A 27,457-nucleotide genomic window follows, 5' to 3' on the forward strand; every position below is an offset into this window, starting at 1 on the left:
TTGCCAGAAGAATAGCTTTTTCTCGTGTTTAATGCGAGAGGAAAACATTCCTTGACCTCTTTGGCAGGTCCGCCGGGACGCTACCAATGTTCTCTGCCCTCATGACACCGGCGCTGTCGGCCTATACGGCTTCTTTGAGACGGGTGTGGTTTGTGGTGAGGAGTGCACTGGTCGTTACTGCCTCTGGTGAATAACTAGCATGCAGTAAAAATGCCAATAAACTTTGTTCTAGTGATGGCGCTCTATTAGCTCTATTTTCATGACCTGTACCAGTCTGACGCGAGGTACGGTCTAAAACTATACAGGGGCAGGCCAGACTGGGATTCTGTATTTTCGCAGATGGACCCGGTTCGGCGCTAATACTGAACGGCATCTATGTTGCAGCGGGACCTTTAACGTAACGTAATGGCAACACGTCGACAAACAATATAATAGCATTTATCGTAATAATCCGTATAAACTGCAAAGAACGACGAATATTAGTGCCGTACTGAAGAGCTCTGAGTACAGTCAACAATGTTTTGAAAAAGTACAATTTTATGGAGTTCTATTTCTCCTAATCATAATTAGACATTACAACACTATTTAGTGTTTTTGGGCAAAGACTTGAGCAGAATGTCGGCATTTGTAATCATTTCAGTAAGGCGTGTAAAATTCAGGACAATGGGCTGAATGGACCCAGCATGTCACTTTGCAGTCGGGAGCTTTTTGATTCATTTATGTAGTGTCCTTCTTCAAATATTCCGGGGGCGGGCGTCTCTTGTGTGCCAAAATTATTCCACCCAATTCGTTCGGCTTTCATTAGCGTTAATGTTGCGTGAACAATATCGATATTAGCGGCCGGACGAGATGCGGCGGTTTCAAGGTCAACGTGGAGACGGGCGGCTTTTTTGTCGCACTTTGTTAGCGACTCGCGCATCGCTTCCAGGTATTTAATAAGTTTTTAAAAAATCTCATTATCTGAACACATCGCGTGTCAAATTGATTGATTTCAAAATAATACGAGAGTTGGAATTTGAATTCCGCTCATACAATCAACACAAAGAGTTTGGCACGGCTTCCTTTTCTGTCCTAGTTTAAGAGAAGGAAAATCTTTCCGAACATCCTCACATGGCTCCCCAAAATAGACCTTTTTTGTTTGTTTGTTTGTTTGTTTGTTTGTTGTTTTAATCGAGTGAAGCAGGAAGCAGCGCAGACGGCAGAAGCGGTTAAATAATTGTCGCCCTCATCAAACATTCCGCGGCCCGCCGTGGCCTCGGCGCCACGTTCCATCAGTCGGGAGCGAATTAGTTGACTTCGGCGAGTATTTTGCGGCGCCGTATTCAAAGAGCGATCCACAGTGAGTAAGGAAATAATGGACATGCACTAAGATATCATCCATTCGACATTCAGATTAGTGCCATAAAAGAGCTAATTAACTTTATAGGCAAGGTGTAAAGTCTGGCTAATAATTAAACGGCCGCGAGCCTGTTTGATGATTCATCACCGCGGGATGATTAGCATCACAGAGAAAATAAATCCAAACGTACATACAAGCAAAATGCTGCGTGTGATGTCACGAAGAACATGTTGGTAGCCTGAAGGAGCAAAACTCATGCAGGTGTAACAAAAAAAAAAATAAAGGTTTTCTTCTTTTGTTTTAGGAAACAAATATTTACGTCATCGTCATACGTAATCATCTTTCGGATAACCGTGGCCTAAGAAGGCAAAGAAAACGGTACAGTGTTGACTTTAAATCTTATATACGGTGAACAGAGGTGATTTCATTCATCAAACGGCATCGGTGGACTCAACGGTTGATTGTTGTTTGGTGCAAATTGCCTCCCCAGAGTTCTTGCCCGAACTGTGTGACCTGAACACACACACACACACACACATACACACGGATGCCGACACAAGCCTCGAGGGGGGCACTTACATAACCAGCACACAGATGGGGAGGGGGAGGAACGGGGGGGGGGGGGGGGGCGTGCCGGGGAAGAAAGGGGACGAGTCAAAGTTGAGTTGTAGCTCATTTGAGATAGTTTGCCAATCTTTTTGTGTCAAGGCTTCCATTTGACTTGAGAAAAATTCTCGCGGCGCACCGCTGAATAAAAACGTGGCAAAAGGTACGAATGGTGAAACGATCTTGACTCACAAGTGGATTTGACTCTTGTATTACATGTACTACTGACTAAGTAACAATAATTTCATAATATAAATAAAAATAATAAAAGATACTTTGGATACTTAATAAATTTTAAAACACAAGTCATAAGTTTTATTTTTTTTTTAGAATAACATTGCTCTTGTAAATAATCCAACTTGAATAATAAGAACAATAACCAGCGTACAGGTGAACCTAATTTCTTTCTTTATTTAAAGCACGGCTCCAATTTGACTGTATTAGCCTCATCGTTGTTTGACCAGGGGGGACTGTTACTTATTTTGCATCTGACCTTAGCAAGCAAACAAAACAAAAAGCGCCATCGCTCGCTACATTCGGCACAGGGATGAAGTTGAATCGAGTGGAGACCTATAAAGTCAAACATTTTAAAGCTACTTTGTACTTCAAGTTTGGATGGGCAAACATTTCAGGGGTAAACATGTCTTTGTCATTCTCACTATGTCGTTTTTGTGATGTAAAACCCCAACAAGGAAAATAATAATAATAATGTATTTATAATGAATGGCCAGTGTAGCAATTTTACAATTTTATACTTGACAATCTATTTGCACTCTGCTTAATAGTAGTAGTAGTATTTAGTAGTGTGTGAGGGCCGGTGCTACCATCTCCTGGATTAACGATCAAACCGCAGTTAGCAGAGACATTTCTCTGCTCAAAAAAACCAAAAAAAAAGTAGGTGGCAGCTGAGGTTGGCGGAGCTCCCCGGCATTTAACTCATTCATTCCCAAAGACGTTTTTAAACGTCTTTTCAGACTTGGTCTATAATTGGCTGGTACTGAATGAGTTAATGTCAGCGACACTCAAACAGTTAAAAGTGACCAATAACGTGTATAATTCAACTGGGGGGAAAAAAAAAAAACGGGAACACGTATGAAAACAGCTGAACTTTCTATGGTTATCAGGGCGCACTCAAAATGGTGGCGAGCGTGTCCTAATTGCAATTTAACAAGTGTTTTGAGGGCGGTTGGTTTTTGTAGTGAGCCAAAAAAATGAACATCTTAACTTTATTTGGTATGACCCAGAAAGCAAATGAACGGTCGTAGAACAAATGAATAGTATGAAAGCTTACAAATGATTTATCTTGGCCTCACTTTCTTATGGCACAAAAAAAAAAAAAATTGCATTTCACCTGGGTAGTGTAAGCTTTTATTATATCCACTGTATACTAGATAGAGTGTATTCCCCATTATCCCCGTCCCTTCTTTCACATCATCTTCCTCCCTGCTTCACCACATTAATCTCTCATTAACCCCCCCTCCACCCCTCCACCGCCCTCCTCCCTATTTCCGCGCCTTCATTTTCTTTCTTTTCGCCAGCCATTTGCCCAAACAGGCAGCAAAAGGGCCCTTATATATTTTCCCAGAAGAATCCTCAGACAAATGACGAACCTGTATAGGGAAGAGTCCTCGGAATGAAAAGCCCGTGCAGGAGATAACAGACTTAAATCAGACCAACATGCACACATAGAATGTTTTGTCATTCAAGGACACACAAAGGAGCGTCGCCTATACCGCACGAGCGCCTATAAGGGTACGGGCGGCGCGAGCCAGACGGCGCATATAAATGGCTCGACACAGAACGAGATGATTCGACGAAAGTGGGAGGCCGGGTCAAATTAATGGGTGGCGCACGAGCATTCGTGCCCCAATCAATGCGCTTGGGGCTGGATCAGCTGGATGAATGACATGAAAAATAGGCAAGGCGCATGCTCATATGGCTGCTCATATGATTTTCAAGTGCTATGCCTCGATCGGTCTCTGTCGGAAATGGCGACAACATCGTAATCCTGCTGTGGGATGCGACGGTACTTAAAGTTGCAGTGAAATGAAAAGAAACGTGACATCATTTTGACACATCGCAGAGAAGACATCACATTTAAAGGATGTTTAAAAGAAATATATAAACTGAGGGTGGCCCGGTAGTCCAGTGGTTAGCACGTCGGCTTCACAGTGCAGAGGTACCGGGTTCGATTCCAGCTCCGGCCTCCCTGTGTGGAGTTTGCATGTTCTCCCCGGGCCTGCGTGGGTTTTCTACGGGTGCTCCAGTTTCCTCCCACATTCCAAAAACATGCGTGGCAGGCTGATTGAACACTCTAAATTGTCCCTAGGTGTGAGTGTGAGTGTGAATGGTTGTTCGTTTCTGTGTGCCCTGCGATTGGCTGGCAACCGTTTCAGGGTGTCCCCCGCCTACTGCCCGAAGACAGCTGGGATAGGCTCCAGCACCCCCCGCGACCCTAGTGAGGATCAAGCGGCTCGGAAGATGAATGAATGAATGAATATATAAACTGAGGCTAGAATATATACCACCGGGTTTAAAAAAAAGCCCCAGGTCAGTCGCCCCGATAACGAAAAGCCCCACTCATCATTGGGGGGGGGGGTCGTCCCATAGCAGCATCATTTTAACCAGAGTTCTACAAGCGGAGGTGAAGTGAGTTATTACCAAGCGGACACTTAATGCATAAAAAGTATGCTGCCAGGTAACTAGCACGATAAACAGCTGAGAAGCGCTTGCTGACATTCCGTTTCCAGTGCGGGGAACACTTGACACCACAAGTGGACCACATCTCCAACTCAGGCGTCATTTGCTCATGGTAATTATGCAGCGGTGTCCCGATTAATTTTAATGCTTTATTACTTTTATTGCGATGCTCCTCCAGCAGGAGGCCGCATACCTCTTTTATTATACCTCTCAGTGCAATGGAAATAGGCCGTATATATCTTCAAATAGTGGCCTCAGCTCTAATAAATGCCTCGACCAGGTTCGCATTTCCGCCACGGCTAACGTAGCTCATGGCGGATTAGCATAGCGGATAGCAACCGTGCATCCCGAGCACATCAGCGCCTCAGCGGATAAACGCTTTGGATGTGCGTCAGTGGCGGCCGACCTCCGCTAGTACTTACTTAGCCGTAGCTACATGCTAGTCCGGAACATTTTACCTGACACAAAAGACCACAGCAGCAACACGGTATTCACAAATTCGCTTACGTATTTGCTGACTTCAATAACATGTCCATCATCCAAGTGAGCTACGAGCGCATTTTATCGTGTGCTTGACGCATTTAACGGCATTAGAAATGACGAGAGCGCTAAAAAGACGCATAGCGACTCGCTACTTAAGAGCTATGTTGTTTAAATTGTTTCACCCATAGATACATCACACTGGTGTTTATTGTCCACTAAAAAAAAAAAACAGAGTCCATTTGCCATGTTTTATAAGAGCCCGTTATCGCATTCTTCAATTAAACAACACCAGGAGACGACAATGTTCTCCGTGTTAGGTGCCATTTATCTTCTAGCGGAGCTTGAATGTTGACACATTGAGAGGCAAAATCTGTAAATTACACTAAAGGCCATGAAGGAAAAAAAAAAGGTGTTTTGGGGGAACGGATAAATCAGTCTTTAGAATATGGCCTGCGTTGAAAAGCAAGAGGAAAGGAAGAAAATCATCCAAGGTAGCTACTAGCTAACTAAGCTAACTAAGCTTTGAGTAATGTTCAAGGACCATTTTTAAATTGTTCAACTGTAGCCTAAAGGTATAAAGTGATTTTTCCTCATAAAATCTCATCGGCATAACACAATTAAGGCTTTGAATACCACTGAAGGAGAAAAATAATAGGACATAAATGGTCCACAGAAGTAAAACGTAAGCGCAATGATCTATCCCCCGATCGGGATACGCGGCACGCATATGATCGGGAACGTAAAAATCACAATCATGGAGCCAAACAGCAGGGAAGAAGCAGAAAAAGGAATGAAAGAGTATAAAATGAGTGGCGAAACCAGCGTTGCGGTTCGATAGTAGATTCTTCCCCCCCGGCTCCTGAGCTATCACAGCCATTGATTGGCTCATGTAATTCTGCTCTGATTTGCCTCGTCCAATCAATGGGCCGCAGTCCAGCTTCCTGTGAGTGTGCAGCCATGAGAGGCCCCCCCCCCCCCCCCCGTCTTACCGGGGAAAACATATAAGGGACAGTGTTCATAGCCCCCGAGCGTACGCTTTTCGTTCTGCCTCCGTACCGAACGCATTCCGCATGTTTCAAGGATGCTGTAACCTTGCGGGCATTGAAGAAAAAGAAAAGAAAAAGTCATCGGCGGAGGACTGGGATTAACGGCGACCTAGCGGAAAAGCTACTTTTTGGCCAAAGCACCACCTTGAAAGCCGATTGACGTTTTATTATTGACCGATCTTTGCGTCTTATTTTGTATTTGACGCCGTTTCACTTGCTTGCGCGGCATGATGCAAGCAGTCACTTTCTTTTGGATTATTGGACTATTACATTTGTGTACGAGAGATACGGACTCCCACGGGCATGATGGGGATTCTGCACGTTGCGTTGAAATAAATAACAATAGACTTATTGTCATGAAGCAAATACATAATCAATAAATGAATCGATGACAATCATAATGGGAAAGTGAACGCTTACTTGCAATCCGTGCGTATATATACCTGTATGTATGCATCAAAATACGTCTGCACAAATGTATTTATTTCTGGCAATTCGCTCATTCGGTAATTCTGTAATTCTGTGTCCACTTACTCTCCCAACAACTAAAACAGTCATTGAAGCACTTTTTGTGTTTTTCTTTTCTTTTTTTTTTTTTTGAAAGTATTTATAGCGTTCAACATCGCTGATCCACAGTAATTGTTGATGCGAAATAAACAAAATAAAATGAGCAGGGCATTTAATGAGCGGGGGGGGGGGGGGGGGGGGTCACATGAGCCGTCTTTGCGCATTTATACACACGGTCGGCTAGTTTTGGACTTGAGAGGGGCAATATGATATTTTTTCCCTCCCGTCTGGAAAAGCAGACATATCGAATAGATACGAGGAGCCCTCACCCTCACCCACCGACACGCGCGGACATTTAAGACAAGTTCTCTTGCATCACAGGTCAGTGTCCTCATCTCAATTCAAATGTAAAGTGTAAAAAAATTAATGCTTCCCTCAAATTGACTACAATGGAAAAAGCAAAAACAAAAAGGAAACTAATTATCTGTTATTGAAGCGCAAAGCCCATTTGACAGCCGCCGCTAACCAAAACAGCAGCACCTAAGGGCAAGGTCGCCGCACACCGTTCAAGATGACCTCAAGTTGTTTGACGTCTTCAACGCCAATTAACGTTCGGGCAAACGCACAAGTTCAACTGAGAACTGCTGAGTGAATTCTGTTGCTCATCAAAACGGCAGCACCCAGCGAGCCCTTTTCGGGCTCCCCGATGAATTCAAGCGAGGAGCGTTTTAAGATGATTTTGCGCTGTGCAAGGCTGTCTTTAGCCGGAATTGCATTCCGGTAGGCGTGCAGGTTGGATCGTTTCGAGGTCACGGCGGAACCCACTTGAACGCGAAAGCACACTTACAGGCGTTGGTGACGGCGAAGCTGTTGGCCGTCTCGATGTTGTCCACATGAGGCACCAGGTTGAAGGGCGCTTCCGAGGCATTCGGGCTGGTGTTGTGCAGAAAGATGGCCAAGCGAAAGGCAGTGTACTCCTGATCCGTGTTTCGGATGAACAAGCCACCTGAGAAGGGGGAGGAGGGGGGGGGAGGAAAACAGTGTTGGATGAGCGGGCTCGGGGAAGACTCGTTTTTTTAGCAACGCGGCGGCTTTTGTGTTTTAGCCCGAACGCGTACGCTTGAGATCATGACTTGGCAGGCTTTTGGTCTCTTTGGCGAGATTGGTTAAAATATTCATTCATTCATTCATTCATCTTCCGAACCGCTTGATCCTCACTAGGGTCACGGGGGGTGCTGGAGCCTATCCCAGCTGTCTCCGGGCAGTAGGCGGGGGACACCCTGAATCGGTTGCCAGCCAATCGCAGGGCACACAGACGAACAACCATCCACGCTCACACTCACACCTAGGGACAATTTAGAGTGTTCAATCAGCCTGCCACGCATGTTTTTGGAATGTGGGAGGAAACCGGAGCACCCGGAGAAAACCCACGCAGGCCCAGGGAGAACATGCAAACTCCACACAGGGAGGCCGGAGCTTGAATTGAACCCGGTACCTCTGCACTGTGAGGTCGACGCGTGGGAGGAAACCGGAATACCCGGAAAAACCCACACAGGCCCGGGGAGAACATGAAAACTCCACACAGGGAGGCCGGAGCTGGAATCGAACCCGGTACCTCTGCACTGTGAAGCCGACATGCTAACCACTGGACTACCGGGCGGCTCCTGGTTAAAATATTTCCCCCCATAATGTGAGTTGATGACTGCATCAAATCAGGAATCGCAAGACTTACGTCATGTTCACATCCTGAACCGGGCTACTGACGGCATGACCGGATAGTCTTCCTGTTGCAACGCACCTGCTTCAAATGAACAGTTTCAATGTCAAGCTTCTACAGAACTTTCTGATGATCTGATCATTTGAATCAGGTGTGTTGCAACAGGGAGACTTGGAAAACATGCCGGACGGCGGCCCTCCACGACCCAAGTTTGACACCTGTGCTTCCGCTAACGCAAAAGTAGCATATCGAGCCAAACTAAGCGACACAAATGATCAAAATAAAAGAAACCCCAACCCGAACATCAGGACGGCAGGTGACGACCGCATCTCAAAAGAGCGATCCAAAATGCTAGTGCCTCCAGGAGCTCTGCTGCCCCCTTCCAAAACCAGAAAGCCTCCATTACACTTCGCTACACATATTTCATCCGATCAACGACGGCGAGACGCTCCGCAACTCTTCCATCCTCAACCACAAAAACGAATGTCACCCACATGACGTGCGGTTCCTGGCTCGGGGTTTTATTTATCAACTAATTTTATGATTTGGCCGTTGCGTTCAGGGGGATCACCAGAGCACCCGAAGGTACGCGTGAACATCTGTGCCAGATGTCAGAGCAATTCATCCCACTCTGCGTTGAATGTCAAACCACCGGAAGGACCCGGTGGGGGAATAACAGGGGAACACCAAAGTCATGGGCCAATGCGTCATCAAGGGGGAGGGATGAATGCTTCTGTCGAGTATGCTAATCCATTTACGGCAGACGCCCAGACGTGCGGCGCTAATAAAGAGGCAAGCTAGGCTAGGCTAACGTTCGTCGCGCGACGAGCTTAGCGTCAAATTCAACCATTTGGTTCCTCTCGGCCTTTTTTGGCATCACAATTGAATTCCGGTTCAAAGCTCCTCATTACGGACGGTCGCGCGTGTGCAAATGTCAGATTTATTTGACGTCGGAGGCAGTTTGTTTCACATTTCAAAAGCGGGCCTTCGGGCCGTATTTCTCCGGTGCAAATGTCCTTTGAAGCAAAATGTCAATGTGCAATTTTTTTTTTTTTTTTTGCTTGTTTGTTTGTTTTTAACGGTTGACCCGACTGGACCAAAATTTGTGAGAAAATGCACTGTGTTGTCTGTGTTCATTAAAGACGAGCCAACAATCCAAGGACGATTGGTTGTGTGTGAAAGAAAGACGAAAATAAAAGTTTAGCGAAAAGTGCCTGGTTGATGACTGCCATCTTTCAAGGCATAAAGTTTAGTCATGGTAAACAGGATCTATATCCTATCTATTTTTTTTAATTTTTTTGGGGGGTGGGGGTGTTCAATCGACAGATACTTGAGGCTTTTGCGGATGTGATGGATTGATTTCTGTCGCCAATGTGAGCACTCACCGTTCGGTTGCTAAAATGATGTATTAGCTGTCATCGTCTTTTTTATTTTTTTAAACTTTTGTATTTAATTTCCTTAATGCTGCATGCGATAGAAAATATTTTACTTTCTTTCGTTTCATGACCGCGGCGATCGTCTTGCGCTCAATCAATCACATAACGTTCACGCCATAGCGACATGGCGAAGACGTCATCGTTGGCCATCCCGGGCGCAGTCACGTTTCATTCAATGAAAAGCCGCACATACGCAGAACCTTCATCGACAATTCAGAATTGCAAAGAATGAAGAGATGTTTGTGTCATTGTGCTTTTTTTTTGGGGGGGGGGGGGTGTGATTTGAATGAATGGGGCCCCCCATCGGTTGCATTATGCAAAATGGTGCCTGCTGCTGTTGATGATTGATCACTCGAGATTGTCTGTTAGTTGATATTCTGTAACCTTGACTGGGGATGGTATGCTACAAAAATGACGTCTCAGTTATAGAGAAAAGACGACGTGCGTGGAGTCCATGTCATGGGCATCAGGAGTAAGACTTCTGTTAAAAATATATATTTTTTTTTAAATCCACAACTGCAGTCCTGGCTGAGATGCCGAAGCACGGCTACTGTCAATTCAACATGAGCGTGGAATGGTTGTGGATCCATCCACTCGGCTACTTTTATTTGCACTAACAGCACGATGGCACGTCGCCGGCGGTCCAGCAGCGCGCTTTCATAACAGAAGCCGACCCCTGAACTCCCTGGGGGTACGATAGCGTATCACATAATACAGAGAGACAAGCACAATCATTGGAGCGGCCTGTCATTTTGCATCAGAATGGAGGCTGCGCGAGATGTCAACGCTGTAAAATAAAAAAATCCATTCATCCATTTTCTATAGCACTTGTCCACTTTTCAGGTCATGGGTGAGCTAGAGTCTATCCCAGCTGACTTTGGGTGAGAGAGACCGGGTATGCCGTGGACTGGTGAGCAGCCAATCACGGAAACGCGTCACAAAAAAAAAACAATCACGGTTAATTGGGAATTTCTCCATCGTGAGACGAATAAAGTTTTTTTTTTATTCTTATGTCAATTTAGTCTTCAACGAATCCTGGCTGTGAGCTGAATGTACTGACCAATAAAGCAAAACCATCGCTTCATTTACTCGATGGCTGAATTTTTTGTTGTCTTACTGCAATCGATTGAAACGCCATTTGGGGTGCTCCTGGGTGTGCCATCCTTGGCCTGCTGGGGGCAGTATAACACACATGGCAACATTATAACAATAGCAATAATAATAATAATACATTTCATTTACTGTATATTGTCTGTTGAGCGTTTCGACTCTTCTCTCAGCTCATCAATATGACGCCATTCGTCATTCTACACAGAGGATAAAGAATACGACTGACTACTGTTGTATTGTCCAACTCCTTGCGTTAAAGTAAAAGAAGTAAAAATATACATCAAGCCGCCACTGTGCAAAAGAACCCAGGATGTCAGAGTACTGGACCAAAACGCAACTGGCCCGCCACCCGTTGGTTTCCCCACCCTTGCTTGAAAGGAACGCTCGTCATTGGACGAATCCTGCCGAATGGAGTTTAATTGCTATGCACACATGCACATGCAAGCTGCATGGAGAAAAGCAGGCACTTTGCTGCAGTGCGCTGATGGGATGCACACACTCCAGCCTCTACTCTCTCTCGCACACACACACACACACACACACACGCATACACTGGCGGAGTAAGCGTGCGCGACATGCACATTACCAGGATTTGTACGCACACATCCGAGAAAATATTTTGGAATTAAAACGTAAGAGTCTGACAGCTAGGACATCCGCGCGCATTCGTTCATTCACTATCCATTCTTGGAATTAATAAAGAAAAATTTTTTGAAAAAAAAGCACTGGAGTATTCCTCACACTTACCAATCTGGACGCTGCTGGGGAAAGCAGCCAGCGACAGTCCCCACAAGCCCCAAAATATCAACAAAAACCAACGGCGAGAAGAAATCCTCATCTTGGGAAGCGCTTATAAACTGATTGGAGACATTTGAAGCAGTGGCTTGTCGTTTAACAGCCCGCGGGGCAAGACCAACATCTACGTGGAAAGAGAGAAATCATCACTCAAAAAAAGGAAAAAGAAAACAAGAGTGATGCGTGAAACGCATTTAAAGATCCATATCTAGTTCTTCTCTTTTCTTTTATCCCTCCCCCTTCTTCTTGTTCCTTTGGAAATCTCCAGCAGCGTTTTGGACCGTCAAAACTGCATCCAGTCCGGCGCTGGAGCTTTGCGCACCGCGCCACCAAAATGAGGAAGAGGAGGGAGCGGAGGAAGAGGATGGAGGGGGGGGGGGGTGAGCATCAGCCAGAGGCGGCCACTGAGTGCGGCTGCAGTCGCATCCAGACTCCCGTAAATAAATGTGTGCGTGTGTGTCTGTGTGTGTGTGTGTATATATATGTACGTGTGTATGTATATGTATATATATATATATATATATATATATATATATATATATACACACACACACATACATACACAGGTGTATATACATATATATGTGTGTGTGTGTACACACCTGTGTATATATATATCTATATATATAGATATATAGATATATAGATATATATATGTATATATGTGTGTGTGCGCGTGCGCTATAAGATGGATATCGATGCACATTGCTTCTTTCAGCCGGTTGCAATTCATATTTCATGAATGTAATGAGAATAGTTCAGCTACTTTTAGCAACGGTGTTGCTTTGATGTCGGTGAAATTAATGGAATACATTTAAAAAAAAAAACGTCTGGAGCCTCCCAACAGAAATCATTGCAAAGTTTTGTGCCAAGGTCACCCCCACCCCCCCAAAAAAATATAATAATTTGCAGTCTCGGGTAGCAAGATTTGGTATGGCATCAGGATCAAGCAGCCAAGATAATAACGTATATAATTTATCAGGAAACATGAATAATCCGAGCCTCTTGCAGCTTCTTAAAATATTTTTCAAAAATGTGCCCAATTTCATATTTCGGCTTTTCTAAAAATCACACTCAACACAAACCTAAATCTCTTTCCACTATTTTTTTTTAATTGCTAAAAGATTGAGTATGATTTTTTTTTTCTAGCGCGCAATTGCTTGTCAAACTTCGCTTTTGTACATTTTGTTTTTCTTCCCCTGAATGAGTTTTGTGTGTTTTTGCATGACGGCGTGCAGTCATTACTCGGCTGCCGAACAGATGGGAAACCCACGCAGGTTTCCCAGCTCGCATCCCGACTTTGGAAGGAATCCCGTACACGCACATACACATGGTGTCTGTCGTTTGTCATTGTGCGACTCTACCCAATGAAAAAAAACGGGGGGGGGGGGGGGGGAGGGCGAGTGTATACCAAGATCTTTATTGGGCAAAAGACGCCTTGCAAGTGGATAAATCTTAGAGCTCCAAAGCCACAAGAAGGAACGACTTTAGCGAAAAAAATCAAAATAAAGAAAAAAACGGGGCCACTTGGAGTACGTTTGCAATGTATTTGACGTCTTATTAAAACAGTACAATAACAGATACGTGGCCTCATGATGTAACGATTTTAAAGCATTTAGAGTGAAACCGGGGTGAAGAAAAAACAGAGATGTGAATAGATCCAACGCCAACTAATGCTCACTTAACGCTACGTGATGGCCTTCCTTCTCTTGATGGGTTTGCACCCAACGCTGGATGGAAGCTTCAATGTCTTCCCGTCATGGCCGAAAGCCAGGGGCCTTCCTCTGGCTGGCAGCCGGATAGCGACAGTTGAAGCTTTTGCCAGGAGTGAGTTGCCCCGTGCTGGAAAATTTGCTTTTAATGAAACCGGGGAAAAGACAAAAAGGGTCATTTCTGCCTTTTTTTGAATGAAGACACAACTTCATTTCGCGTCACTCCACTTCTGACGCCGTATTCGAACTGCTAATCTGATTACGCTTAAAACGCTTGTGACACCAAAAAAATAAAAAATAAAATAAAATGTTTAAAAAACACAAGTCTGAGAAGGGGGTGGCCCCGTAGTCCAGTGGTTAGCACGTCGGCTTCACAGTGCAGAGGTACCGGGTTCGATTCCGGCTCCGGCCTCCCTGTGTGGAGTTTGCATGTTCTCCCCGGGCCTGCGTGGGTTTTCTCCGGGTGCTCCGGTTTCCTCCCACATTCCAAAAACATGCATAGCAGGCTGATTGAACACTCTAAATTGTCCCTAGGTGTGAGTGTGAACGTGGATGGTTGTTCGTCTATGTGTGCCCTGCGATTGGCTGGCAACCGATTCAGGGTGTCCCCCGCCTACTGCCCGGAGACGGCTGGGATGGGCTCCAGCACCCCCGCGACCCTAGTGAGGATCAAGCGGTATGGAAGATGAATGAATGAATGAATGAAAGTCTGAGAAGGAGTACCGGTACCCACAAACTACTTTTAGCCAAATTTACACAACCGTGGCAATGGCGCGTAGCATCCTAGCTAAGCTAAGCCGACCCCACTTCTGACACAGAAATCAAAGAAGCGCGACGCTCAACTTGGATTTTAAAAAAAAAAAGCCTTTGGCAAGGTAGCCAGATTCCACACGCAACACGCGTGATGCCGCATTGCCATTCAGACGCTACCCGGGTTCCTTCGACCACTTTCGCCAAGTAAAACAGAACCCAAAGCCCGGTTTAGACCATAAATGAGGAGTTAGGGAAAGCAGACCGCTTGGATCATCTCCACCCACATCGATAATCAATGTCTAAATCAAATGTCAAGTGAAACGGCTGAGGTCTGGTGGGGGGGTAAAAGTAGTGAGGAGAACGTTCCGGGACGATAAGCAGCACCGGGGTAAGGAATGATAGCGAGAGCGATCGAGGGCGAAGTCGGGGAAGAAAAATGCAAAGTGACAGCAGGAGACAGAGGAGATCCGACCCCCCCGCAGAGGGCCCAGGGAGACGCTCAGCCGGGCAACTCTCAGGACAAGCGTTCCTGAGGGAGGCAGACACTCTTCATCTGTTCCGGCCTGCTTTCACGCTACAGGTAGCTGCCGCCGGGGGGAGGCGCCGCCCTAACGCCCTCTAAACAATCGACAGAATTCAAGTCGCCGGCTCCCGTAGACATTGCGTGATGACAGGCTGTCCCGTTTGACCTCCGCAGTGTTTGCGGGAGCTAATTAAGGACACGAGTATTCGCCTGGTGATTGATCGCGATGCAATTAGAACAAAGCGATCCGGTAATCAAAAGTCCCGACGCGCTTTAGCAGGCACGTCCTCTGAAATTGCCTGGACAATGAAAATCACTTGCTCGTTTGCATTTTTTTTTTCGGCATGTTTTTGACAGAGCCCAGAGAGGGAAATGAATCTAAAACCGAGGACGTCTGGTTACAATACTTCTGTAAGACAATACATTAAAATTCATGACTTTTTTCCACCATGATAATGATGACGGTGCCAAAATGTATGCATTTTTCGGGCATGTTGATACCCACAGAAAGTCAATTCCACATTCGGGCAAATTTCCCGGTTGGAATTCATCTAAATACGAGCCTTGTAAATGGCCCAAAACGGCTGACTTCCTGTTCAATTTTAAGAAATAAAGCTCCCGACGGTAATCCAGCCGAGCTGTAATGAAGGCATGCTTCTGAATGCTAACTTTCCATGTCGGACACGGCTAAAATACATTACGACGTATAAGAATATTATCTTGATGAAGGCCGTATCACTCATCCTCTCTCTTGAACGCTCCTGTCGCATCATCGCCTTATGTGCAAGTGGAACAAACACCCCTCAGGATGGAGTGCATGCGTGTCGACTGGATGTGCATGTGCTATACGTATACGTGTGTGTGTGCGGCATCACTTGAATAGCGTTGTGCTCCCGTGCGCCGTTTGTGATGTCGCTCGGCGCCGCGGGCGGGAGATGGAAGCGGCAAACCGTGCTGCCGTTTGCTGATAAATATGCTTTTCTTCTTCTTGCCACCAACTAGCCGTCCCTGTTCCCACACCCCACACCCTGCACCGGATTATATTGTCGCAGGCACACTTGGGCTTCACGCGGGACCGCAATCCGTTCGCGAGCCACCCGACGCCTCCAGATGTTATCATGTCCGACGTGTACTCGTGATTGAACGGTTTAGTCTACCTAACACTTAAAAGCAGGGATGGCAATGGCTAGTGATGAAAAAAAAAAGCGGAAAGGGGCGTGGCCTGGATGGGGCGACCAATCGCAACAAGTAAGACATCATACCCGTCCAATCGCAGGGCTGTTTACATTCGAAAGATGGAAAGACTGATCGGGAGAGCTCGTGAAAACTCGACGATAAGGTACCTACCTGACCCCCCCCCCCCACCCCCAAAAATATTTTCTCAACAGATTTAAACGATTCACAAAAATGATCAATTTAAGAAATAAAAGGGCGGATTTCCGCGTATCCCTGAAAAGTCAATTCAATCGCGAATATTGTGTTGCTAGCGACTAGCTTTCCAATCGGCCAAATTAGCACGTCAGTGACATTTAGTCACAAGTGACTAGCTTGTGACTATTAGCTACCGCCGCTAACTGCTGCGCTGGTCCAACAACAGCTTGTTTTTATTTTGGCGCTTAAGATGGCGTTTCACTTCGCGCCGCTACCTTCGTTCTTGTTCCACCAATCCATATTTCCCTCTGGGATGAATCTTTTAAAAGTTAGCAGGAATCAGAATAGCCGAGAAGCTAGCGCTCACTTATTTATCGCCCTCCTCCTACCAGCCATCTACCGCTCAATCAAGAATATTAAATACCTTGTCACCTCTGCGCATGCCGCCGTATTCACAGCGGAGGTGAGGAGGAGCGTTAAAAGGAAGAAAAAGAAAGGAGGGAAAAAAAAAAAGCGCCAGCGGTTATCAGCTGAATCGCAGCGCTGAGTCATCAAGTCGCCGCACACACGCTGACCACTAAGAACAACAACAGTCGCCGGTGACTTTTACAAATGGGTCAATTACTTGCATGCTGGCACCTTTTTTGACAACCTAACCTCTCCGCTACAGCTCATTTTAATTTTTTTTTTTTCACGATAGCAGCATTTGTGCTTTAAATAGTGTCCAAAAAAAGCGAGTCCACCTCAAGGTGAAAACGCCCAAACTGGGTCCAAACTGCCACCCCCCACCCAAAAAAAAATATATGTGACGTCTGTCTCTTTGGTGAGATACAGAATCTACGCATAGTAGTCACGTCAATCAAAAGTGCAAAGCGGCGTTTCTCACCCGCTATAGTCATATGCAGTCTAGTGCTCACACTCCACACACACACACTTCCCCTGTGACTCTCCTTTATGCTGAGAGCACAAATGGCTGTCGTGATTAAAGGCGCTGTGCCTGTCAAGAGACGCCGCTTCCTCTTCTCTCACCCTCGTCTAATTTCTCTCTTCTGGCACGCGCGGACGCCACAAGGAGCCGAATGCAAACCCCAAAGTAGGCGGAGGAGGCCGGTCGGATGCGACCGGGAGCCGAGTGATGCCGTGACATCATCGGTCGTACGAGGTGATGATGGCAGATGATTTTGCACTGACAAATCTCTTTCCAATGTCAAAAGACGAAACTCCATGTTGGGTACCGTTCCGAATGTGTACGGCTTTACGGTTATCGTGTGTCCTTTGACCATTTATTTACTTTGTAGGACAACCCCCTCCTTCCCCAAAAAAGAGTATTTAATGCAAGTCGGTTCTGTTTGGACGAGTGAATGTTCCTTCTGGCGAGCTCTCTAATTTTAGCGTACGTTCATTCACATTAACTCATGCCAATTAGACCATTTCACACGTCGCAAAGTGATTTCCCTCGTTTTACTAAGGCTACTTCCTGCAGCGGCGCATTCAAATAACAGCGGCCAACAGGCACTAAATCTTTTTCTTTTTAATCCAGTGCAACTTCGACCAACGCGGCACACAAAGGTAAGGAGTCAAATAAACGAGCAGGGAACAATCGTGAATAGAAAAAAAAAAAATTCTATCAGCCGACTAATGCGATGTCACAAAACATAAACAGCCATCCACGAGCGGATTTGTTAGATCTTGTCGAGGGAAAATGTATTTGCAAGTGCCTCTTTCACAGCCAATTGTTTGAAATGAATCAGACGGGAGCCACGGGGTGATTATTTGTATATAGAAAGTGTGTGTGTGTGTGTGTGTGTGTGTGTGTGTGAATAGGTCAACAATTGAGTCTACAGTAAGGACATTCTAGCCAATCAGAGGCTTGAAGAAAGTTGTTTCCGGAAAAGGCGCTTTACACTCACAAATGTGAATGGCGGTGGCTAACGGTTAGCATGGTGATGCTAACGCTAGTGGAAATTACGCACACATTCGATTTGGCAAAAGACTAGAACAATTTATCGTTTTGAATTCTTTTTTTTTTTTTAAGGTGCAACCCGGTATCAGAACGCGATGGTTGGGGACCACGATGTGAAATAAACATCTGCAATGCGTCCTCTTTTGAAGGTGTTTTTAATATTTCGAAGTAGGCGATTTTACACTTCAGCTTCACTGTGACACATTTCAACGCACGGAATAAAATAATACACAGAGGTTTGTTCACGTTTCAGTTCAGAAGAGGAGAGTAGCCAAGAAAACGATTTTTCTCTCATGCTCTCATTTGATAATAGCGGTCGAAAAAGCGCGACTTGAACAGTATTTTCTAGGAAATTAAAAGTGCAGCGCCATCTCCCACGGCACTGTTCTCCTGTTTGGATGAGAGTGTTTGAACAGTGCCCTGTCATTTTCTAAATCATTACCTCACCATTGGAGGCTCGAACAGATATCAGGTCGCTTTCCAGCACATTCTCTCCCCACTGGCAGACACGCTAACGCTGCAATTCAAAACTCTTCTCTCTTGGAGGAGAAAATCAACTCTGTGACGGTGAAACCTCCAAAATCAGATGCAAGTCTGTTTTGGGTTGAGGTTTGTTTTGTTTTTTGTTTTTTTGCAATCACAGAATAATAGCTAAGCATGGCAAAGAAGGAAATTGTAAACAGGAAATGGAACATGAGCAATATCAATAAAACGCCACTTGGCGAGTCAACATCCAGTGGTTCATTGGCACCAAGATGCCGTCAAAGCACTACGTTTGTCCAAATGAAGCTCCCAAGCTCACGTCAACCTAGTTGCTTAGCACCAACGGGCCAGGCGGCAGATGAGCGCATATTTTGTCAGAATGAAATGCCTCAACTCACTTCAGCAAAGCACTTCTTTTGTCTCAATAAAACCCCTGAACTCACTTCAACATAGTTCACCGGCCACAAGAGCGTAGCAAGCACTACTGTGTCAATAAAGCTCTTTAACACCATTCGACATAGTTCCTCGACACTAAAACACAATCTTTGTCTTCCTCAATTCACTTTAACAAAGTTACTTGCTATCAAGATGACATTTACTTCTTAATTTGATCGCGGGTTAACTTTAAATTGAATGGTAGTGAAGTTAAAATGTCTCCCCAAAAAGTTTTATGATGGTGACATTTGCTCCAGTCAGAGAAAATTGTTGAATTTACAACAACTTGCGAGTCAAGAAAACTTCCACGTGCCCGCCTAAGCGCTCAGGAGAAGTCGTTGAATGAAAATGACTGCATGATTTCAATTCCGCGGTGGCCACTTGTAGTTGACGGGACGTCCGCCAGTTAAAACCCAAATGCTTTAATGAGCAAAACGGGACAGGAAACGCCAAACTGACTTATGTTTTTTTAATAATGCACAATGAGGCGATTAAATATTAAATGGCATTTTATTAAGTGCTTATTTATCGAGCAGAGGAGAACCTGGGCATTAATGTTTAAACGGAGCGCCTACAGCAATGCAGGAGTGATGGAGGGGGATAAAGTTAACGGGAAAAAAATATGATTTGAGGGGAGCGTGGGGGGATAGCGAGGCGTCACCCGCTCGGCAGCCAACTGACTCACTCCGTGGCACTATTAATAGCCACGGGAAAATGCCATTGCCGTCAAAATTGCTCGGATCAGAGCACCTTTTTCCATGACGTCACCCGCGAGCTGTTTTGACGCATCGCCCCATCCTGTCTGCTCAGCTGGCGTCTAATTGGTCGACGTGCGCGCTGGCCTGTTGCGAGTGGCGGATGCAACGCTACAGGCGGCGGGAGGCCGTGATTTGACAGCCACCCGCGTGATTCTGAATGCAAGTCCCTGAAATGGCCAATTATTGATTTAAAGGCATTCAAACAAACACAACTGGGCTACATGAGAAAAAAAAACTATTCGAATTGTTTCACTTCAACAGGTATGAAGACCAACTATGGCAGCCAAAACTAGAGAACCAAAAGTGGCAATTGCTTTCTTCTGGAGATCGCGCCGAATGACCAAATCAATTACACATAGAGAAGCTAATGCACAGTTCATTTTGAGTCGCTACAGCAGAATTTCTCCCAAAAGCGGGCCAAGGCACAATTGAATGCCTGCGAGTAAGACGGAGCTGTAGTTTATGCGACTCCAGCCATAAATAGAAACACGCCACTCCCTGAAGGCCAGCATTCACAGCCCCCCCCCCAACATCTCGTTTTTAAATTCACGGCTTGGTCTAATCCATCGCCGAGCTCAGCTAAAGCTTGCAACCGGGCATGTTGCGAGCGAGCGAGGGGCAGCGGGCGGCCAACGCTTTGATCCGCCGTGACAAGAGCGACGAAACGACAAATGCGACACATTTTGGAAAGGCCGCTCGTTCTTTTTTTTTTTTTTTTTTTTTAACCAATTTTCATTTTTGTCAACAATTGGAAGCGAAAGGCCAATGAAAACAGGTCATTTTTGTGTGTTTTTTTTTTACAAAATTCATTTGAGTTATTTTTTTTTCCTTTTTCACATTTTTTTGTATAATAATAAAAAAAAAAATAGGAATCCAATGAAATCTAATCTTGTGGTGTTTGGTTTGCTTTACCATAGCTATTTTACATGATTTTTTAAAGAAAATGATACGCATATAGAAAACTACTCCCTCCTCTTCACGCTTAATTTTTTTGTTGTTCTTACAACAAAAGTATATAAATAATCTTTTATACAGCAGGGGCGTTTGTTTTACAATAATTTTATGAATGTGTCATTTTTTTCTTCATAAACAAACGGGAGATCAACACCAATGGTGCCAATTTTTTTTTCTTCTATGAAAAAAAAAAAATCTTACAAAATGTACAAAAATAAAATAAAAAAATACTGCAACAACAAAATATACATGGTAGATGCGTTTTGACTTTTTTTTTTTTCCAGTTCCAGTTGGAAACAAAAGCGAGACGCCAATTGGCAATTTGGTCTCTTGCGTCTCAAGGCACTTTTCTGTCTCTTAGTTTGATTTCGCACTATTTAACTTCTCTTCACGGAGACAAATGATGTTGATTATTAATACGACGGTGAAATGAATGAAACGGATGGACGAAAAAAAAAAAAGCGGCCAACCTGATGGATCACGAGCGGTTGTCACAGCTCTGCTTAGAATCGGGATGTTTTGAAGAGGGGGGGAAATGGCAGATGTCGTCATGTGCGCTCTCAACTCCAGCCACCTGGAAGACAGAAGAGGCACCTGATCCCTCGAGAGCCTTTGCCAAGACCTTGCAACCAAGGACGACTTTCATGTGTGCCAAACACCTTCACAAACACTCACCATCACCCCCCCCCCTCTGCCCCCCACTCGCCCAACCTCCTCCTCAGCTAGCGAAAATACGATGCCATTTTCCCCGAAAAGTTGTCCTTTTGACATTACGACGATTCCGCCCGATGGCCACAAATGGAATTACAGCGCTCGTATTAAAATCTGAAGTGACGCAATCGACAGCTCTTTGGTTTTCATGTTGGCTGCGCCTCCGACGCGTCTAAACGTACTCCAACCAATCATCCGTTTTCTCCGTGGCCCGACAATGGAAAATGGGAAGCCTCAATTACAGCAGCAAGGTGAGAGGATGAGACAGGCTCATCTGTCACCGTCGGGGAGGAGCAGCGAGGTGAGGCCCCCGGAATTGGCAGCTGCCTGTTCAGAGAAAAAAAAAAAAAAACTCTGAAGTGTTATCAAGAATTATGATGCAAAGCTGCTGCGGCTTCCAACTTTTCAATGACACACTGTTCCGTTGTGGTCAAATGCAGAAAGAGGCCGACCCCCCCCCCCCCCCCCCCCGCGACACAAACGGCAACTGTTCTTCAGTCTCTTATTTTAACTTCTTGTTCATTCTCTTGTGAAGGGTCAAACTTTTAATTCATTCATTCATTCATCTTCCGAGGCCGCTTGATCCTCACTAGGGTCGCGGGGGGTGCTGGAGCCCATCCCAGCTGTCTTCGGGCAGTAGGCGGGGGACACCCTGAATCGGTTGCCAGCCAATCGCAGGGCACACAGAAACGAACAACCACTCACACTCACACTCACACCTAGGGACAATTTGGAGTGTCCAATCAGCCTGCCACGCATGTTTTTGGAATGTGGGAGGAAAGCGGAGCACCCGGAGAAAACCCACGCAGGCCCGGGGAGAACATGCAAACTCCACACAGGGAGGCCGGAGCTGGAATCGAACCCGGTACCTCTGCACTGTGAAGCCGACGTGCTAACCACGGGACTACCAGGCCGCCAGGGTCAAACTTATTTATTAGTATTTGCTAAATACGCATTTGCGGGTTTCAAAATGAGAAAATCTTGTGCAATGAGCCACAATTTGCTCAACCAAGTCTGACGCCAATCTGATGGCATGCAGTAACCTGCTCGAGTCAAATTTATGTTTCCGAAAATGACTGACTTGCTGACTTTTTTCCCCCCCTAGGCTTCTAATTGGCTAAAACTAACCAAATGGTTAGGGGTTGGAACACCATCTGATGTTTTGGCATGACGGAGCATTTTTTATTTTATTTTTTTGTGGGGCGTTTACGAATCCATCGCTGCGGATGGCGATCTTTTCCGCGGATTTTTTTTAATAACTTTAACGATTGGGAGCTGCTCACGGTGAATTTATTCAGTCTCCTCAAACATGAGTTGCGCAGAATGCAAAGTGTGTTTTCATGTCCACACAGCATATGGCTTTGTTGAATGGAAGCCTTCCGTGTTTGAAATGGCCAGACGGAGAGCTGCAACCCCCGAAAACAAAGCCAGCTCCTCCGAGGCAGGAAAAATGTGGGTCACCCCCATGCTGAAAAGGCTCCAAGAACCCACGAGTTACCCTCTTCCCCTTCCCTCTGACATTAGATCCTTCCATTTAAAATTTCCAACCTCATTTTCAGTATGATTAGGAGGCATGCTCGTGTGGAAATATCAAATCTGCGGCAGTAATTGCCCCGGCAGGCTACAGATGCGCTTTAAAGTGCTAATGCAAGAAGTGGCGGGCGACGAGCAGTACGAAGCAAGAGTCAGCACTTTCGTGGGGCGAGGGAGCGCTGATAACAAGGCCGCTGCAAAGTCACTTCGAAGTCAATCAATGTTTAGGAAAAAGTCGGGAGCAGAGCGCATTCCCACTTCGCCCAGTAAAATGTCGACTTCAATTGCTTTGAAACTATTTTGGCAGGCTCAATGGTCTCGGGTGAAACCTTTGCCAGATCCCCCTAGAGTTTTGATCTTTTGGAAGTGTTGACCAAAAAATAAATAAAATCGGCCTACCTCATACCTCATGCCGGGCTTATTTATCAGCTGCCCAACTTGGGCACCTCGTGCGTGTATTGATTGGCGGCCGGGAGAAGCATGAAAGCCGCGGCTTTAATGATCCGCCGGAGAAACAAAGCTTGTTTTGTGGCTAATTGTGTTTGTGTACATACGCTTCGGAGTGTGGTTGTGTTGTAGCCTATTGATATGCACACCAGCCGAGGACTGCGGCTTCTCCAGTCATTGCACTCCTGAGCCGAGCTGAAACGCGCATATGGAGAAATACATTATGATTAGCAACGGCACTAACAAGGAAATAGCTCGAGGCTAAACGGGAAGATTAGTCGAGGGCGGGGGGGACTTGTGTCACATCAGTCTCTGAAGGCATTGTTTGACTCAGTGCTCACCGAATACTGCCGCAGTAGCGCGGAAACATGTTTTAACCTTGTTAACGCATGGGATATGGCAGATTTCAATTTTTTTCATGAACAACTCAAGAAATAAAGTGCTTATACATCTGTTTAAAAAAAATCTGGTATCACACCTATGAAAACAACAATTTAAAATGTTTTCCCTTAAAGGAATTTGAATTAAGCAATGCTACTTTTGTGCCATTTATTCACTTATTAGTCACTCGTCCGTGAAGATAATCAACTTTCCGTTTACATTCCTGTGAAGAGAAGGTAGTGACGTCACTTGGGTTGTTCATTTTGGTAGGCTTGGAATTGTTTTGCTGTGGGAAAAAAAACAAAACTCATCTCCGTTGAGCCGTTTGCTCTAGGGAGGGTGCATTCTAATTAGTATCTAATTAGCTCAAAGCGCTGGAAACAAACTGTCAACAGCGTTGACTCGCATCACGAAGACGACCGCTAAATTCTCACGCTAACTGCCTCTCAAAGTCATCCAATTTGTCCCTCGTGTGGTGTGGCATTTGGGAGCGGATTAACGACCGGCTGAATTTATGAGGAAAATTTATGGATAATGTTTACCTATAAATCATTCATAGCGGCCTACTCCATTCGCACACCCCTGGAAATTACAGGCTTACCTCGAGATCATAAATTATCCAACAGTTTTCAATCAGTTGCCGCTGAAGCGCCGTGAGTGCGGTGTCGAATCTGTCGATGACCAACAGGAAGATCTCCCTCCAATCCAAAAAGTACGATGGCAAGAAATGATTATACATACCTCATCGTCAACTTCTTAAAATCATTTCACAATTCTTTTTTTCTGAAAACACAAAAAAGTATTACAATTTGATTCTATTCTATGAATTATTAAGAAGAAGACGAATGACTATAGTGTATAATTCTAATTCTTTTACGTATTTGGCCGCACGACGTCACTTCCGGCGCGACTCGACCGCACACGGTGTCCAAAGTTCCAATAAACCCGTCCAAATGCGCCACGGTTGATGCGGTTCACAAGAGTTTTCCAGGCGTTGAAGAATCCAGCCTGAAAAACTGTCTTTCGAGGATTTGGCAATCACTTGCGATCGAGTCGCAACGATAGTGACGTCATGCGGCCAAGAAATAAAAATAATCAACTGTAAAAAAATAAAAATGTATTTCCAATATAATACTATCATTTAGTTTAGATTTGTTTTCATTGATTTAGGTGGTCAAGAAGCACAATGATTTTGATTCTGTCACTGTGTACAACCAATTTAGTAAGAAAAAGCTAGTGACAGTGTTCTGTGTTCCATAACTGCCCTGCCCCAGTTTTCTGGAGCAAGAGCTAAAAGTGTCTGTTAAAAGTGTACCTTATTATCTTTGTTTTTGTCAGAGGCTGTAAATGCTTCATGCATGAATGATTTTTGTATCGTATGATGGGGACAGTGAAGTGAAAAAATAAAAAGTATTTGGCAGCGTTCCTGCTGTCAGTGTTTTTAACCAAACTGCATTGTCACCTGAGTTGGCCCAAAGTTAAAATAAATAAATATATATATATATATATATATATATATATAAATGAGGGGGACCAAGTGCATTTGGGTTGAAGAAGAAGAAGAAAAAAAAAATCCTTGGACTGTACCGGCAGCATTATAATTAGTTTCAGGGGAGCAGTGTGTTTAAGGATGATAAGCGAGTGCCGGTTTGGGTGAAGAGGAGTCAGCAGCAGCTTGTTATCTGTGTAGAGCAGAGGGGCGGGGGAGCAGCACAAACACTCTAATAACTTTGAGAGACAGAGGTTAGGGGGTTGTGTTGATGCTGCCACTGGCAAAAACATAAAAATAAAGTAAACAGACTCACATCAACCATCTGCATATTCTTGAAAAATCACCTCTTTTTGCATCATTCCTAATGACTCCCAAGGCCATGTTTCTTCCTAAAGCTGTCAAGCTCACGCCGCGCCCGGCCAGTCGTCGGTTCACGTCGCGGGTCCGGGCCCTGCGTGCTTGCGCCTGTTAGCATGCTCAATACGCGCTCAATCATCATTCACGCTGTGTTGCAGCTGCAGAGAAGATGCAGGGCATGTCAGGATGCGCCTGTCAGTAACATTTCCCCCCCCTCTCACTTCTTCCTCTACCTCCCCACACCCGTATGATGTGTGGAGGCAGAACAGGATTGGAAAAGCTGAAGTGGCTTATGGGAAATTGCACGACATAATGATTTTCAACACAGCCGTACTGATATGGCTGATTGAGCGCAGCCTATTATTGTTATCGGGTGTAAATTGAAAGTAAAGTGTGTGTTTAGGTTCTTCGGAAGGTAAACACGCTGGTGGGTGCGTAGGGGGGGGCTGCTGTTTACTTGTTCTAAAAAGTTGAACTTGACTCCCAAAACCTTTTTTTGTGCATCACCTGGTTGAGCTGACCAAATTATTATATTGTTGATCTTTAATCGGAAATTCAAATTCCAAGGAGAGGGGGAACTACTTGGACCCTAGAATAAGATCTGGAATATTCTCAGGGGACTGGATTTCAAAGTAAAGCGTTCATAAAATACACTTCAAATGGCTTACTTGTAAACCCTGTCAGTTTTGTCATTGGGATTTTGGCCTGAGCCTGTCAAACAAGAGTTTTGAAATGTTTTCTTTAGAGTTAAGTCACCTTGTCACAATTAATCTTCTCTTCCCCCAGCAGAGGGCAGAACAAAGGTTACTGGGTGACTGAGAGACATTGCTCACGGAGAAGCAGAAAACCTTTCCATTCGGCATTCACCCGTCTGTCATCAAACTTTTCTCCTTTTTTTTTCTCAATCGTGCATGTCGAGTTTTTACTATAGTGCGTCGCATGAAGGATAGCATCAAAATTCATTTTTGTCAGGGCCACATTGTAGTTCTGGTTTCCTTCGGAGGGCCATTATGACCACCTGTAGGACCACCTGTTCAAATATGACTTTGATTTTCGAGGAGGGATTGGGAACAAAAACTGCTTCAGATATCTCGTAGGTTTTTAAAATGGGAAAACAATTTGGGCATTTTAGCAATAATCATGAAGTCAATTCACAAATGTTGAGTTCGCGGGCCACCTGAAATTATGTGACGGGCCAGATCTGGACCGCGGGCCTCGACTTAGACACCCGTGCCATACAGAAAAATGAAATGCCTAATTTGAGATACGAAAGCAGGGGCAGGAAGCAGAAGTGCACCAATGGTGATTTAAGCTGCGCTGCGGTAAATGAGTCATCAGGAGTGCAGCCATTTTGTGCGCGCAGCAGTTCATTTAAGTTGGACGCCTTGTGTGTACATTGTGTTCATTTTATCCGCTCCGTCCAATTTACACACACTTGTTCCGTCTTTATGGGCCATTGGTGTGAAAGATGTCACTGAAGGTTTGCAGTCAGCAACTTGTTCAAAAATTTCGGTTGGGTGCAGTGGAAGGTGGGGTTGTTATTTGGTTGTCGCTAACTCGCAAGCTAGCAAGCTAACTCACGACGGGCGGCATTAGGGTTTGTGGTTTGTCAATTTTGTTGATTGGAATTTAGGACGCTGGTTCAGAGAAAGGTTGGCGGTTGAGTTACAAAGGTCGACGGATGTCGAAGCAGTTTTTCCCACCGTGCCACAGGGTTTGGGTTCCAACTTGGTCAAGCTAGCGCGCCAATTTTTTTTTTTTTGGTCAAGTTTGTAATTTTACTCTGCCTCTAGTTTGGTTTGTATTGTAATTCCACTCTGTATCATTATGGGTAATACCACCTCA

General features: G+C 45.1%; 1 protein-coding gene across 6 annotated transcripts in view; it reads right to left on the bottom strand.

The window, feature by feature from the left end:
• gria4b (glutamate receptor, ionotropic, AMPA 4b) overlaps positions 1-24,524 on the bottom strand; it is a 74,274-nt gene extending 49,750 nt beyond the window's left edge. The window contains exons 1-3 of one of the 6 annotated variants that reach the window (XM_052047255.1): positions 24,505-24,524; positions 21,162-21,265; positions 7,529-7,687 (exon numbers count right to left, since the gene is read on the bottom strand). In XM_052047255.1, coding sequence (XP_051903215.1) covers positions 7,529-7,687; positions 21,162-21,265; positions 24,505-24,509 — 268 coding nt within the window. In that variant the 5' untranslated portion in view covers positions 24,510-24,524. Of the gene's footprint in view, positions 1-7,528; positions 7,688-11,691; positions 12,084-21,161; positions 21,266-23,489; positions 23,507-24,364; positions 24,418-24,504 lie in introns of those variants that run through there. The other 5 variants (XM_052047254.1, XM_052047259.1, XM_052047258.1 and 2 more) reach the window with 5 other exon arrangements.
• Between the last annotated feature and the right edge of the window lie 2,933 nt (positions 24,525-27,457).

Source organism: Hippocampus zosterae, chromosome 16, assembly GCF_025434085.1.
Source record: "Hippocampus zosterae strain Florida chromosome 16, ASM2543408v3, whole genome shotgun sequence".
Lineage (NCBI taxonomy): Eukaryota > Metazoa > Chordata > Actinopteri > Syngnathiformes > Syngnathidae > Hippocampus > Hippocampus zosterae.